This window comes from Haliaeetus leucocephalus, unplaced genomic scaffold, assembly GCF_000737465.1.
Source record: "Haliaeetus leucocephalus isolate CR32 unplaced genomic scaffold, Haliaeetus_leucocephalus-4.0 Scaffold526, whole genome shotgun sequence".
Lineage (NCBI taxonomy): Eukaryota > Metazoa > Chordata > Aves > Accipitriformes > Accipitridae > Haliaeetus > Haliaeetus leucocephalus.
Window position 1 is genome coordinate 7363552 of NW_010972962.1, and position 15456 is coordinate 7379007.

At 42.8% G+C, this 15456-nt stretch overlaps 1 protein-coding gene across 6 annotated transcripts in view; it reads left to right on the forward strand.

The window, feature by feature from the left end:
- Nucleotides 1-15456, forward strand: part of TTC7A (tetratricopeptide repeat domain 7A) — a 181237-nt gene that overhangs the window by 52076 nt on the left and 113705 nt on the right. For all 6 annotated transcript variants that reach the window (XM_010576506.1, XM_010576507.1, XM_010576509.1 and 3 more), the window contains exon 11: nt 6662-6766. In XM_010576506.1, the coding sequence (XP_010574808.1) occupies nt 6662-6766 (105 nt within the window). The remainder of the gene's footprint in view (nt 1-6661; nt 6767-15456) is intronic.

A 15456-nucleotide genomic window follows, 5' to 3' on the forward strand; every position in this document is an offset into this window, starting at 1 on the left:
AAAAAGTGTGTAAAGGAAGAGCTCAGGATCAATTAAAGGGGCTGTGGGGAAGAGCCTCTGTGAGAGCCCAGTGGAGCTGGAAGCAGTTACTTGGAGGCAAGGGCTATGTTCAGCAGGCCTTGTGCTGGGATTGCTAATGGTGGTTATGTGTTCCTGGGGGTGCCTGGCACACAGCTGTCCAGCCCCTCTTGTCCAGTGTTGACAGAACGTCTTCAGCCCAGTGCTTGCCTTTAGGACGGCAATTGCATGACCTTAGAAACAACTGCATTGGTGCTGATCCTCCCCCAGCCCCTACTAGCCTAGGAACAATGGTCAACATTGCCATATAGATAAAATAGGCTAGCAGTAGGGGGATTTAAGCTCCAAGCATGGTACCTTGCAAAACTAGGCAGATAAAGCTGCTTTCAACTACACAAAATGCTCCTCTCTGCTCTTATACTTTGTGTTTGTTCATCTTTAAGGCAAAGAGGAAGAAAGTCATGCTTGTCTACCTGTATGGTTTTCATAATAACATACCACTTCAGGATGTATCTGGTGTTATACAAAGGGAAATAATCACATCCTTCTTGGCATCTGTCATTCAGCTGTTTTTCTGGGGGAGTAGGCTCCAGCTTTTCTCAGAGCTAATCTTGCAGTGTCACTGTGCTCCCCTTGGCTGCTCAGCAGTTGGAGATACTGCAGCCCTGCCCAGGGCTTGTGCTGGCAGCATTTTTAGGGTTTTGAAACCAGTCTTATGCACACACGAAGTCTGATTTTGGAGCCCTGTGCAAGTTGCTGATACATACTGGTCATAGCCAAATAATGACAAGCTAATGTCTGAGCTGATTATATCTGTGTTGCACCCAAGAAAAGGAATAGTTCCCCTTATTTAAACAGTGCAGCGAAAGGAGATGTCTCTAACAGCTTTGAGGAGCTTCAAGTTTGACTCAGCCATGCCTGTACTGCCAACATACAGCTTTCCAGAAGGTTAGAAGGAAAGTTCTAAATATATTTAATACATAATTCTGCAGCAACAGCAGACAAATTTTATGATTTAGGCTGTTCCTTCTGTTGGTTTCCTTGCAAAAGCTTAGGCTGGTTGCTAGGCAACTGGCATGAAAAAAAGAGTACATTTCTTTTTGCATTGCAGGCAGGAACCTTGGGAACAACAGAGACCTCGGATGGCTCCTTAAATAGCATTGCTGGGGAATGAAAGTTAAAATATTGAACATTCATTGGTTAAAGATGCTGTTACAAAGGTCAGCTACCTAGGGGATATTCAATAGTTTGGTTTCCTTTGGTGCAAAAGAAAGATTAGAAGGGGGTGTGCCTATGTGCTGTAGATAGTACAAAAAATGGAAATTTCCAAAGATGCCTGACTGTTGAGCAGAATACCTAGGTGGGCTATATAATTGCCTTCAGGCTTAACTCTCTTTTCTTGACAGGATGTGTGAAGTGGGGTGTCTGTCACATTAGCAAGGACAAAGTTATGCTTACAGATCTTAGAATTTAAGAGGTGCTTTTAGAAGTGAATATTTGAAGCTGCTCAACCTCAATGCTCTAATTTGCTAAACATAAGGTAAAAGAAAAGGGGGAGAATTGGTCCCTGTGTTGAGAGAAGTAAATGTCTTAGGGGAATAATGTTCATGCTGAGGGATTCACAGAAACCTAGAAATTCAGTGGAAAGCTAACACCAAAACAACTAATTCTAGAGTTCTCAATTGCTGGCTCACTCTGTTATCTTCCTGTGTTGGCTCAAGGTCATTTATAGCTAGATGGCTGTGAATCCCAGGGTACAGGGAATACTGACTTTTGCATAATGGTGAAGGATTCCCCCCCCGCTTCCCCACAATCCCTTTGAAATAGTGCAGTTTTTAAAATCAGACAGAATGATGCTAGAAATAAAGCAGTAGTAGTTGTGGAGATTTATCTGTGTACTAAACTGGCCAGTGAATTGGGAATGAGGCTGTCTACCAAAACCACAACCTTGAGGAACATTTTTCCCTCTGGCTGAAAAGTATTAGCAAAGAAGCAAAAAAGTAGAAAGGTTTTTGGAACCTTTACAAGAGAAGAGCAACTGTTTGTGGTGTGTCAAGTCTGCCTGGCATGATCTACTGACTGGAAGTTCTTCTTCCTTTTACTTACATTTGTGGTTTTTTTATCTTCTAAATATGAATCAAATCTCTGACATCGTTCTTTTGTTGCTTTGGTATGGTGGGAGAGAAGAGGGGAAAGAATGAAAATTGTGTTGGAGTGAGCTAGGGAAACCAGCATTTGGGCAGCATCTATGTGTTTACTGTAATTGATGGCAAGATCTCTTGAGCCTTTTGGAAAAGTAAGGAAGAGAATTAACTAGACTATTCTTCATTCTGTGTAGCTCATGCAAGCATCTTTGAGGAGTATGCTTGCATGCTTCATTATATAATTAGTAAATGAGGAATGGGAGTTATGTTTTATATTTGGATAGAAGTTTTTCTTTACATTTTACTGCCTTATAGGATTCAAAACCATGGCTGCTTTAATTACTTACAGGGAGGTGTCCTCTCCATCCTTCCCCGTAGCTTCCTTGTGATTTCTTGCTGCAGATCGAGAAGTGCCACCCCCGTGTTGGATGTGGTACATAGAGCTTTCTTGGAAGTCTGTATTGAAAGCAGCCATTTGTCAGTATTGCTTGCTACTTCCCAGAAACTGCCTTTCCTAATTTTCTTTTCATAAATTATTGTGGAGTATGTTTGTGATCTCTGCAGAAGAAAAATACTGTATGCAAGTAGATTAGGGGATGAAGACGGAGAAAACCAGCTTCCTGTAGATACTGGATTTAAATATGGAACAGTAGTGCTGTGTTGTTCCTTGTCTCCATTGCAAAAAACACAGAGTTGTTGGTATGTGGAGGATGGAGATGCCCAACGCAGGTAATGGAAGTTCTTAAGCCCCTTACACAGTTCACCTTTTTTTTTTTTTTTTGATGGCTGAACATTCCCATTAAAGCAGTGTTTTCACTCTATAACCTGATTTGAGCTCTGTGCTTTGTTGGTTGTAACAAAGGGAGAATGGTCATGAATCTGCTTAAACCTGATGAGGATCCCAAGGCTGAGAACTCCTACATTAGACCTCCCATAAACAAAGTTGAAACCCCCATGGAGCAGCTGTTGGCAAGCTTGCTGTTTCTTTAAACCATACCTGTTTAACGGGTTTGTGTGTGTTTGGGGGGACTTAAAAGCCTTTTTCCCAGAAAGAGGCCAAATGAGACCCAGAGGCAAATCCCTAGCTTTCTGAAGTCTTTGGGAACTGGTTCCAGTGCAGTTGTTACAATCCAGCAATTAGCAAGCTAACAGAAAGAACTTAAAGCCTGGCTCTGAAGTTCGGAATTATGAGTAGGAAGCATGCACTCACTTGGAGTTCAAGCTCTGCTCTTCTCAAAACATGCCTCACCAATAAATCTAATTATTATTGCCTTGCAGTGAATCTCACAAACAATGTGCCTGGCTGCCTGGTCCACCCACGCTAAGTGAAAGAATACGTATATTTTAATTATCAGATTATTTCAATGTTACACAAACACTGTTTCATATTAAATATTTTTACAAACCAATGGCATCTGTATTCAATACTGAGTGGATGATACTTGTTCCCTGCCTATTAATGTCTGTAATTAATATCTTTAAAACACCTTGATATTATATGTCACACCAGTCTCCCCTAAGTAAGGTCACTATGGGAGTGGGATATTGGCTAATGTTTTCATCATCTGTATATGATTTCCGCTGAGTAAAGTTTTCAAGGTGAAATTATATAGATGTCTTGAATTTTTTAGAACACGGCTGGGGAGAAAGGCTTTATGTCACCCTGTTTCTAAAACCACTTCTGCTCCATATGTTTAATTGCAAATTTTATAAACTTCTTTAAAATGACATAACTTTGTAAATGTTTTAGCAGCAGTGTGGAAACTGTGGCTCTCGCTCTGTAAATCCATGAAGCTCCTGAGTGCAAGTGATAAAGTGACTCCATGCATGAGGTGTTTGGGTGTAGGCACAGGGTGGGACTTTCTGCTTTGCAGCATTCAGTTTTCACTGTTTTGCAGTTGCCCCAGGACAGATATGAGAAGTGCTCTGCAGTTTGAGGCTATTGGAGTCTGCAGGGTTGGCTTGTCCCGAGGACCAGCCTTACTCAATGGACAGGCTGCAGACAGGGAGGGAGCGGAGTTCAAGAGGAATTGGCAAGGAAGAGTGTTGTATCGCTTCTCTTTTGGTGTAGACCCTGGAAGGTCCTACAGCCGTAGCCCAAATTAGGACAGGCCTCTCACTGCTCTGGTTTGTGTTAGTGCTGGCTGTGCTGGCCTGTCAGGCAGCTGTCACCAGCTCCCAGGTGCCTCCTGCTTTCCCTGCAGTCGTGCTGCTGATGGGGAGCTGAGAAACCACCACCGGGCTCAATTTGTATCTGTTTCTGAAAGTGTTGGCACTGGACCGTGTATGGTCTTTTACATGCCTGACCTTTTCAGTTCACTTTTGCATGGTGAGATGACAAGGGTTGGGGGGGTTTGGCTGCAGATACACTGACCAGCAAGGTGCATGTTGTCCTGCTCTACTCTTTAGATTTCTCTTGTCTGGAAACAGCTGTGGGGCTGGAATATAGGCAGGAGGGCAGGAAGATGATGTGCCAGGCTAGGACCCTTATGGGGTTATGCTTACATTTCCAACACATCCAGCAGTGCTACTGGGAATACTAGCTGCCTGCAGTGCAGGTAGTGTTCTGTGAGAGAGAGGAATAAGATGCCATTAAAACCTAAGACACTACTTGTTCTGAACAAATAGGAGTCAGGGAGGCTCATTCTGAGGGATGCTAGTCACCTCATGACAGCAGAGCGCAGCGATGTGTTTCTTCCTGTACCTCAGGGTTGAATTACCCAAGTCTTCATTTCTGAGAGGGGTGAGGTAATGGTTTAAGCTCTAGCACAAAGTTTATTGATTCACATCTTTGTGAATCACATCACATCATGCTCTGAGACAAGCTTCCTTCTGGCTTTAGGCAAATTGCGCATTTGGAATTGTAAAATAGCAAATATTTCCTTACTTTTATTGATGATACCTGATGATCTAGGTAGGTGGGAGCAGCCTGGAGAATGTAGGGCACACTGTTGCTCTTCAGACTACACAGCAGGTAACCAAGCTTTTCAAGCAGGAGGGTTTGCTCTCTGCTGCTGCAGACCTTGCATCTTTGGTTATGAAACCCGTCTTTGCCTTAGCACAGGCAGGGCTGCTGTACATCTGGTTTTACCTTTTGCCAGGCTCCCTTCCAAGCAAATTCCCATCCAGGCTTTTGAATCCCATAAGAAGTGGACCTTCAGTTCTGTGGAGAAAGGAGGTGGCAGGCGCAGCATGTTTTGGTGTGGTGTGAGGGAGGGGAAGTGCTGATGGCCGGTGGGAGCATGAAGCTGCAGTGCGAGGCTGTGGGGGATTAGAGCAGACACCAGACCCAGCTGCCTGTGCTGGTCAGAGGTCTGGTGGGGAGAGCCCCTGGGGGTCAGGGTCAGGAGGAGATGCCCAGGACTTGATAGGAATAGCAGTTAGTTTGACTCTGCAAGCTTCTGTTGCTGCACTCCTGTAATATGGAAAGGCCATGACTTTTTAATGTGCTTCTGAGAGGGAATGCTGAGTGAGAGAGGCCTGTGTGTGGAAGAGTTTGGGAGGAATGGGGCATGTAAGGAGAAATTCTGAAAGAAGAAAACTTCCCCTTGAGCTCAAGGATGAGAGAATTTGGGGGGATCGGGGATCAGTAGTGAGGAGGGTTGGAAATGTGAAAGAAACTGTGGTCCAGGTGGGGTGGTCTGGGAGAGAGTGGCAGGGCATCTTCTGTCACCTCCTCATTGGCTGACCAGACCTTCTCACCAGCATCTCAGACCAGAGCTTTCCTCATCTCCTTTTTTAAACCTTCTGAAATGTGGCAGCCATGAATATGTTCTGTAAAAAGCAATGTATGTAGAGCATATTGAATCAAAGGGGCTATGTAACTGCTAATCTTAATAAACATCATTCGTTAATGGTAACCTAACACCAGAAAGACAGCAAGGGTTTCATGGGCTTTCTTTCTAACACATGCTACTCGGACCACCCACTGAACAAGTGTATTGCTCTGCAGTTGCTTGCTCCACCCTCTGTATGGTGGGATCCCAGTTGTATTCTTGTATACTCTGAAACTGGAGAAGACACAAAACAACCTACAGAGCAGATTACTTTAGCAGCCCAAACCTCTCTCTGAGTAGAGTTGGCCTAAAATGTTAACGTGCTGGAGGATAAGCTCTTTATGATCTTTTCTGGCTTACTGGAAGATGGTTGTGTGCAAGGAAAGCTATAGCAGAATTCTTGTGAATTGAGAGGGCAGAGTTAAAATAACCAGTGCATTAACAGCCGAGGAAAACTGTTTAAAGTGCACAGCCAGGGCTGGTTCTTTGGCATGGTCCTTTTGAGCGTGGGAAGAGTATGTGTTTGCTTGTACATGTGCACACACATGTGTCTGTGTGTGGAGGTGGGAATACAGTTGCTAACTTGTTGCTGACATGATTCTTTACTTCAGGACACTTCTTTGTACATTTCACTGAAACATCTTGCTTGTACTCTGTAACAGCATTGTCTAATCAGCCTTTTTTATTTCCTCCTCCTCTCTCCCCCTCCTCCTCCTCCTCCAGTCAGCATATGCTGTGTCAGTGCTCAAAGAGTGTGCTAAACTGCGACCTACAGATCCCACCGTTCCTCTTCTGGCTGCCAAGGTCTGCATTGGGTCACTGCACTGGGTAAGCAAGCTGATATAATTCTTATGTAATGGATCAGGTGCTGCAGAGATAGTGCCATAGTGTAGATGCAATAGGGAGAAAGGGAATCCTGTTAAAAATCGTACACATATGCATGCCTTATAAAAAATGAAAATCCCAGGAAGAAATTTTGCAGTGAGTCACTGAAATGCATTTTGCTGGCACATTAAACAAAGGAGGATGGGGGAAAGCTGTAACAGCCATTCTGGGGACTGCTGCTTCAACTGAGTGTCAAGTTGAATTGGCCACTTTTGTAGCCACTGGAACACAAAATAGTTAATAATTATAAGTTGACTGTTGGACAGTTCAGGTCTGCTGGACGACTCAGTCCTTTGTTCTTGAAGTTGCTGTGTCAGTGTTTTCTGTTCTGGGTGTGTTAATGTATGCCCCAGAAGCAGAGTGGGAGTGGAAGTCTGTGCCTGTGAAATTCTGATTATCCCAAGGAACAGAAACATCTCTCTGTCTTTTGCTGCTTGGTTTAATTAATTGAATGTCAGCCTGCTGTTTTCACCTGTCCTCACCACGAGGTGTCCCTGCAGTCAGTGAAGGCTTATAATTGCTAATGTAAGTAAAACAAAGATGCAAGAAAGCATGAAAGAAAATACCAGAAGAATCTGCCCAGATTTTGGTGAAAAGCTGTAGGGGCTAGATTTGCTGCTGTTGTGCTCCCTACCCCCTGCGTCCCCATCTTCTACATCCCTATCTGGTGAACGTTGGTATTCAGCTAAACTTAATTGAGTTGTATCAGTTTATACCACCATCAGCAAGGGGATCTGGTTATGTATGTTTTTGAATGAACTATACTGTTCAAACTATAATGATTAAACTACTATGTGAGTCAGCAAAAACTGGGAATTATCTTGTTCTAGGAAAAATCTTTCAGGTCTGAGGGCTTGAGGGAATCCTTGCTGAACCACCCAACCTACCTCTGTTCTCTATATAGAGCAATTTAACTCTCTTGTGCTCTTAGCTCAGTATCCAAATTTTGAGGGCTCAAAGTCATTCAGTGATATAAAATAACATTCACAGTGAATGTTTCCTTTTTAATAAAGCAAATAAGGTTTTTTTCTGATTCTTAAAGACATTAAAACAATATGAAAGTCAGGCATTACAACTGTGTTGAACACTCTTACTAGTATCTCTGATGAAGTTTTCAAAGCAAGATGAACTTGTCATTAGTCTAAAACATCAGCAAGTATATTGATAATTTTTACTCTGTAGACTTTGAAGCTAGAGAAACTTCATGGGCTAAATTTCTGCATTCACTTGGAGCCATAGTGGGGGACTGCAAGACCCTGGCAATTCTGCTGTCTCAATGATTACCAGGAGAGGAAAAAAAAAAAAAAAGCAGAAGTGTCATGTTAAATGTGAGGAAAATCTTTCTCTGAGATCAGGCTAGTTTTTGCCTATGAGCCTGAATTTTAGTATAGGAGACAAACTTGGGATCTCCATATTGCAAATAAATCCCTTACTCTTCTGCCTTCCTGCTCTGTGAACACAAATCCAACAAGGGGAAGGCACTGTAGCCATGAAGCCAATGAGGGAAGATGCTCTATTGGACCTGATACTTACAAACAAGGAAGAACTGTTTGGGAATGAAGTTTGGGGGCCGACTTGACCGCACTGACTGTGAAGTGAAGTTCAGTATCCTGAGAGAAGGCAACAAGGCAAATAGCAGAGTGGTCCATTCAGACCTGCTTTGTCTGACTTTGACCACTTCTAGACACAAATAGTGACTTCAGGAAGGCAGTGGTCTCTTGATACTTGCCAAACATGCAACCTCTGCCATAACTAGCCTTTGGACAAAATTGAAATACTGTGAATGCATCTTGTGAGACGCCATGCTAAAATCAAGATCCCTGGGGTGTTCTTACGTTTAACAGGAGCAATGAAGTTTTAATGGAGACACTTTACCAAACACTGGGTCATTGATGTGTGTTGAGGTGAAAGGACATGGTTTCTGTGCTGCAAGAAAAGAAATAGCATGGAATCCCTTTTCTTTCATGTCTTACCCTGGTGTTTATGCAGCTCTCACTACTGAGGCCTAAATTTCAAATGGTCTCATTGAAGTCTGCTGACTGTGATGGATGAGGAGTTGAATGTGAGATGATGAGCCCAAACTGAAGATGCTGCTATGCCAGGAAATGGGCGGAGTCAGGATTTGTCCTCCTCATTGGTGCTTCTCACCAAAATCTCTTTGGATTTGCTAGGACAGCCAGCATGTAAAAAATACCTTGTTGTAGAGACACTTAAAAAAGACAGTGAGACTGTAATTCAGTCCGAACTCTGTCCTCAGGCAGTCCAGTATCTCCAGACTTCTCATACATGGCAGAGCTGATAAAGCAACAGTCTAACCCTAAAAAATAGGAGAAAGAAGGGAAAAATGAGCTGCTTTTGATTATTACAAAGTAAGAGGGTTTTTCCCTCTATCTACTGTTTTTTCATTGTGTGAAACACTTTTCAGTGTTAATTCATTGAGACCCTGGCTCAGAACTGGGGTGCAGTATGAAATATAAACTTGGTTTCACAAGAGGGTAATTTTACTTCAGTTATCTAGAGCACAACCTTATGAACTAAAACCAAATTAAAAATATTCCTCTCCCCTCTTCCTTTCACTCAGTGGTCTATGCTCTACCCTGATAGCAAACATGATGATGGTACAGAAGAGTTTTACTTAAGGGGAGTCAGAGGGAAATCAGAGCATCTTCTGAAAGAACTGAAATGATAGGTTCCCATATCTTACAGTCAAAGGGGTGCTTCTGATATTGCTGTCAAACTCCTGTGCCTAATAAAGACCTTCCTGCTTAGCAGAGCTGTTTTTCTAAATGTTATCCTTACAGTAATTATTTGCATTTAAATTACATGGCAATCAAATCAGAATTGAATCATTTAAACTGGAAGTGAACAAGCTGATCAATGCCAGTATAAATAGAAAGGAGAATAGACATGGCATAGAACAGTCTAATGGACAGATATTAACAGTTACAAATACTCAAATATATCTTGCTTTTCAGAACATATAAAACATGATTAATTTCTCAGTTAGGAAATATATCTATATACTTGATTGCTGGCTAGGCAGGAAAAGGGTGAAATCAGATCACCATTTATCCAAATGAAACAGCTAATTTATATGTCCTGCATCTGTGTACTATGTGCTTTTGGTGCACTATTGTACTCTGTTTATGGTCCATGGACAAGGACTACTTTAGTCTTATTTCAGTTACTAGCAATAAAAAAAACCCCAAAACATTTATGCAGCTGGATAATTACAGAATGTCATGAGGAGCACAGAACAGTTTCTTTCCTGATTAATCTAGTGGTCACTTAACTTATTTTGCTGGCTTTGTATGTGGTGTCTCAGCACACTTCAAGAACTAGGGGAAACAAAAAATTAATTGAAGAGTACCATAGTGATTTACAACATTGAGGATGCTCGGATCGCATCTATGAAATAATCTCTCAATGCAGAACAAATCAAAGTAAAAACATGCATACATTCATACTGTGCCATGCAAATCAATATATAACAGAGCCTGATGTGGAAAAGAACTAAATGCCCCCAGCTTCTTTTGTGACAGTATGACCAGATTATTAGCTGATGTAAATTGGCACTACTCCACTGGCATATTATTGGCACCATGCTGGCTTACATCAGCAGGTGATGTGCCCCATCAACCACTAGCTTTTGGGATTGGGCCTGCAGTAAACAACTGAGTGATACAAGCAATATTTTGGTTACCATTTTCAGAATTACAGGTTTTCACAAATTAAAAAAAAAAATAAAATGCAGGGTGGACAGTAGATCAATACTTCATTAATTCCAAAGCTTATGCCTGTTGTCTTGGAGGACCAGAAAACCTCCAAAAGTAGTACACCTATATAGACCACACTTGTCTGGTCAGGGTGCAGCTCAACCTGTACTTAATAAACCTCAGGAGATACAAAAGTTTTCAGCAAAGTTGGAACTTTTATACTGTATCTAACCCATTACACAGGTGTTTTAAATGTCTTTGTAGTGGGCTCAGAATTACTTTTGAGGCATCATGCTGCCTAGTCTTCCAGTTTGCTGGGGTTTCAGCACAACAGTTTGCTGAACCCGCATATGAATGATTCTAGCAAGTGAACACAAAGCCCATTTGTGTTTAGCCAGCTGTCTTTTAGCTTTCCAGAATGCACTATAAAGTTTTTGACTATTGAAGTTCAGAGTATTGTTTTAAATTTTCATAGGAAAGTTGATGTAGCTTGCAGTGAAATATGTCCATAGTGAGGTTGTCCTGCCTTGGTCCACTATAAATTCGGAGTTCTACTTACTTAAAGAGGCCTGCTGCAATTTCCTCTTTCACTCAGCCTTCTCTGGCACAGCCTCAGCTGAATGCTCACTTGCCTATTTTGGCAGTGACTTTGAGTTGCAGCATGAGTTGTTCTTTTTAGTATTTTAATAGTACAGTACTGTTAATTTCACTACTGATCTGGGTTCTCCAGGACCCTGTTATGGCAGGTGTGAAAAGACTAAAACCAGAACTTCTGCCTACAGGCAAGTGTTAAATACTGAATTTCTCCATTTTAGGAGCCTTATTTAAAGGCATTTAGGGTTGCTATGATGCTTTCTCATGCCTTCTACACCATTAATTTCAATGAAGGCATGTTGAAAACTTTGTAAATACACATGGAGACAAATGGACTATAATCCTAGGATAGGCTTGCGTCTTCTAGGACTCTGGTCTGACAGAGAGTAGGAAGACATGAGGCATGTTCTTACTATTTTCATTGCCCCGCAGTTGATACAACAGAAATAGTGTTATGCTAATCTTGTGTAGCACCAAGTGATGCCAGTATTATCAGCTCGTATGAGCTTTTGGAGGGACTTCACCCCATGGCAAAAGCTGCAGTGCAAGATGGTGCCATGCCTATTGGACATTTCCGTCATTTCTTTTAACTCACCGATCCTAGTGTGCACAGTGAAGTGCTCTGTTCCAGCACTTTGCTGGGAAGACAGAGATCATGCCATCAGTAAGGGAAAGGGAGAAGAGAGTGGGGTTGGGCCAGGCCAGACCATGCATGGAGCCATAAAAAAATGAGTAAGACATACCATGAGGTCAATACATCACGGGGGGTCAGGGGTGGGTTGGCAGGATGTAGATTTAGAGCTGCATACTTGTGAGGTAACAGCTTACCATTCATTACTTTCACAGACCACTTAATCCAAGAGTGCTTCTCTCTCCTTCTGTCCGTTGTTGACCCTGTCGCTACAGATAATAAATGCTGTGCATGTGCTTGTACCCAGTTGCCTAGGAGCCCTGGAATTAGGTCTTACTGCAGTATGAATAATACTGAAAGATCAAATCTAGTCCCATTATTGGAGTTATTCTGCCTGCTGAGCAGACACTGTAGAGGACCAACATCACTAAGGTGAGAGACTACTGAGAAAGCAGTGAATGGTAAGGAGCTACTAGAGATTTCTTCGATCTTTTAAAAGACATTCTTGCTTACATCACAGTTACTGTTGTTGGAGCAATCCGAAGGGTTTTAGACATAAAAAATTGTCAAGAATTTTGCCTTCTATATATCTCCCTTGTGAACAAACCAAAGTTGGTGGGCTTAGCCCTGGTGACACATGGAGAAAATGCTGACTAGACTGATAATAGAAACCACAGGACTTTTTTTCTTGACATAGGTGACATGATTTGCTTTGTATGCTGTAAACAGCTATGGGATAAAACCTTTCCATTATACTGTGCATTATTGGCCACTTCCTTCCTATGCATTTTTCTTCTTCTCATTCTCTTTTCCCAATATTTAATTTTTTCTCGTCTTTGAATTAGTCTCTATACCTACAACCCAGTATAATGAAAATTATAAGAGGTCAATCCAACTAGTTAATATCATCTGTAATTTTGCATAGATACCCTTTCTGTAGGATTTGGGTCTCTCATGTGCTTGGGTATCACTCAGTCTCACTGGTGTCCAGACTTCCCTGCTTCACTAACCTTGTCTGCTGTCCTAAGTTCAGTGTCATTTGATGTGTTTCCTGCCTCCTCCCTTGTGCACTCCTCTTTTTCAGAGCAGTAAGGTGTCATTTCCATGCTGCTGTACATCATCAATTTGCTTGTCCTCAATTGTTCTAAATCCATGCTGGTGAGAATTGCAGCTCCCACTTACAGTTCTAGAGGGTGTTGATTCAGTGGGGTAGGGCTTGAGCTTTTCTAAAAACAAGCTGGGTGGCGATAGGCCAGGGGACAGCACCTGCTGTTCCCCACGCTCTTGTCAGTATGCCCCCGGGCTTGGCTTGAGCACAAACCAAAACCTGCGGTCAAATAACAATGGTGGCTGCAACAGCCACTCTGTTTCAGGGAAAACATGCCTCAGGGTTATGCAGCTAACAACTGTTCCTTTTCCATCAAAGATGATGGAGGGGGTGGAAAGTGGTGGGGGGAAACAGCCCCACAGTATTACAATCTTATCGGTGTCAGCTCACAGTTTGGCACCCTGTCTCTCTCCAGGTGCCAGGTGTGTGCTTGCTTATGCTGTGGTGGAGAGGTTGCTTAGCTAGTGCTTCCAGGTGCCTACTGACAGTTTATACAGCTTGAGCTCAAAATACAAAAAGTTCCTTTTAGGTTGTTTTTCCCCCACACCTGCTTTCTGAGCTTTCTTCCATGCAGGTCTTGGAGGCAGGGAACCTATTCCTGCAACCTGGGGTACTGCCCTTCTCTCCACCATCTATTCAGTACAAAGTATGCAGAAGAATGTAAGAATAGTAAGGGCCAAATCGGAGGTATATCTGTGTGGCTTTGAGACTTTGGTTTTTGCTTGCTTCTGAGAGAATAACAAGTAGTGATTATAAGGAAACTGAATTCAAGCTGTTACCGGCACTCTTGATGCCCAAAGAAATATCTTTTCCACGGTGCTGGGAGCTGCTGTTGGCACTGCTAGCAACCATCTATCAGTAGTATGCTGTGCATCTCCTAATCACAAAGTGATGCTGTGCCATGCCCGCTGTGGGAGGACATGTGGCATCCTGTGGCTTAGAGCTTACTAGCAAAGTCCTATAAGTTGCAACAAGAAGTTTTGATCCATGTTCCTTGCCCTTCTAATGCAGTGTTGTGTCATGTTAAGATTGGAGTCCTCCTCTGAAGTGAATGAACCATTTAGGCGTCCTTCATATTGAGGCTGGCCCCTGGCTGTGCAGTTGGAGTAGGAATGGACATCTTGATTCTCCTCATAAGCTTTCTGCCACTTAGATCACTTCTGTGTACCTCGAGCTCACAACTTCTGGGAGTCCCACAGGGTGATACTTCACATACCCAGCACCACATAGGGAGAGGAGAAACTAGGAGCAGCTCATGCTGCTTCAGGTCATGTGGCAGCATGCAGGAGCTGCAGCTGGGAATGGTTATATCTGGTGAGACTCCAGAGGGGTTGATGTCTCATTTGGAGGCCGCCTTCCTTTCCCATTGCTACAGCACAGAGTGGAGACACCTTGTATACTTAAGGACCCCCACAGACACAGCTTTACTGGCAGATCACAGCGCAGGCTCACTACTAATCCCTCATTCAGGTGTATGGAGGGGGATTTTTCATCCAGACTGCAATCTGGTAGTCCCTGCACTTTAGTTGGTAGCCCCAAGTATGCCCCAAGGCAGGTATTCCTGGTTTAGTTAGTAGTTTCCAGATTCATAGTTGACTAGGCAATCAGCAAGACTGATGCACTGGAGAGTTGAAACCTCACAGTGGGTGATGTGAGCGAAAGGTTTGGCTTTTCACACTTGCCCAGAATGATTGAAGAGTAGGAGAATGGGAGAAGAGGGGGCAGATGGCAGCCACAGCAGGGCTGGCAGGGGAAGTGGCTGAGTGCTGTAAGAAGGAAAAAATAAGTCCTTTCATAAAGAGAACCAGCTGTGCAGGAGTTTGCAAGGCCACTTATTTTCAAAGCAGCCTTCAGCTGACAAAGTTTGCATTCATGAGTATCTTTGTGTCTGGTCAAAGTGTCATTAGTGTTTAGTATTAAGATATGTTTACAAGAACATTTGTGTTAGAAGTGCTCTTTCAGCCATTCTGAAAAGTTGTGGTTTTAATTATTCATACAATAGATTAATCTGACACTCACAAGTGGCCTGGGATAACTGGCAGGCAAGAAAGCTGAATGGTGTGCTGCTGATTTATGCCGTGTAGACCATCAGTCAGAGACTGGAAACACCATCAGGTGACCATTCCGAGAAACAATGAAGCAAAATCTCTCCAATTTTAAATGTCTCATTTCAACTCCAAACCTTTCATTTAATCTCTTTTTTCATACACTCTACGCACCCCTACCCTTGTTTGCTAGTCATTAGAATTCCTTGTATAGATCTCTTCTTCTTCTAATGGAGACTTTGTGGATGAAAGTGTGTGTGGGGAGAAGAGGAGAAACAATGAAGAAAGAGTGGGAATATATCTGTTATGGTGGCAAAAGAGGTGTGTAATTAATTTTCTGGCTGCAGAGATTTCATGTCTTACATAAAAGTTCCTGAGAGCTGAAGAATTCAGTTATTGTTTCATGGGAAGGGTTTTTTTGTTGGTGGGGTTTTTTTCTGTGTGGCAAGTCATGGGACACTTTCTTCTTCCATTGTCCTAGGCTCTGGTCCAGAATGCTTCAGCGTGTGGCAGGGAAGTCAGTAGGGCTACTGATACAA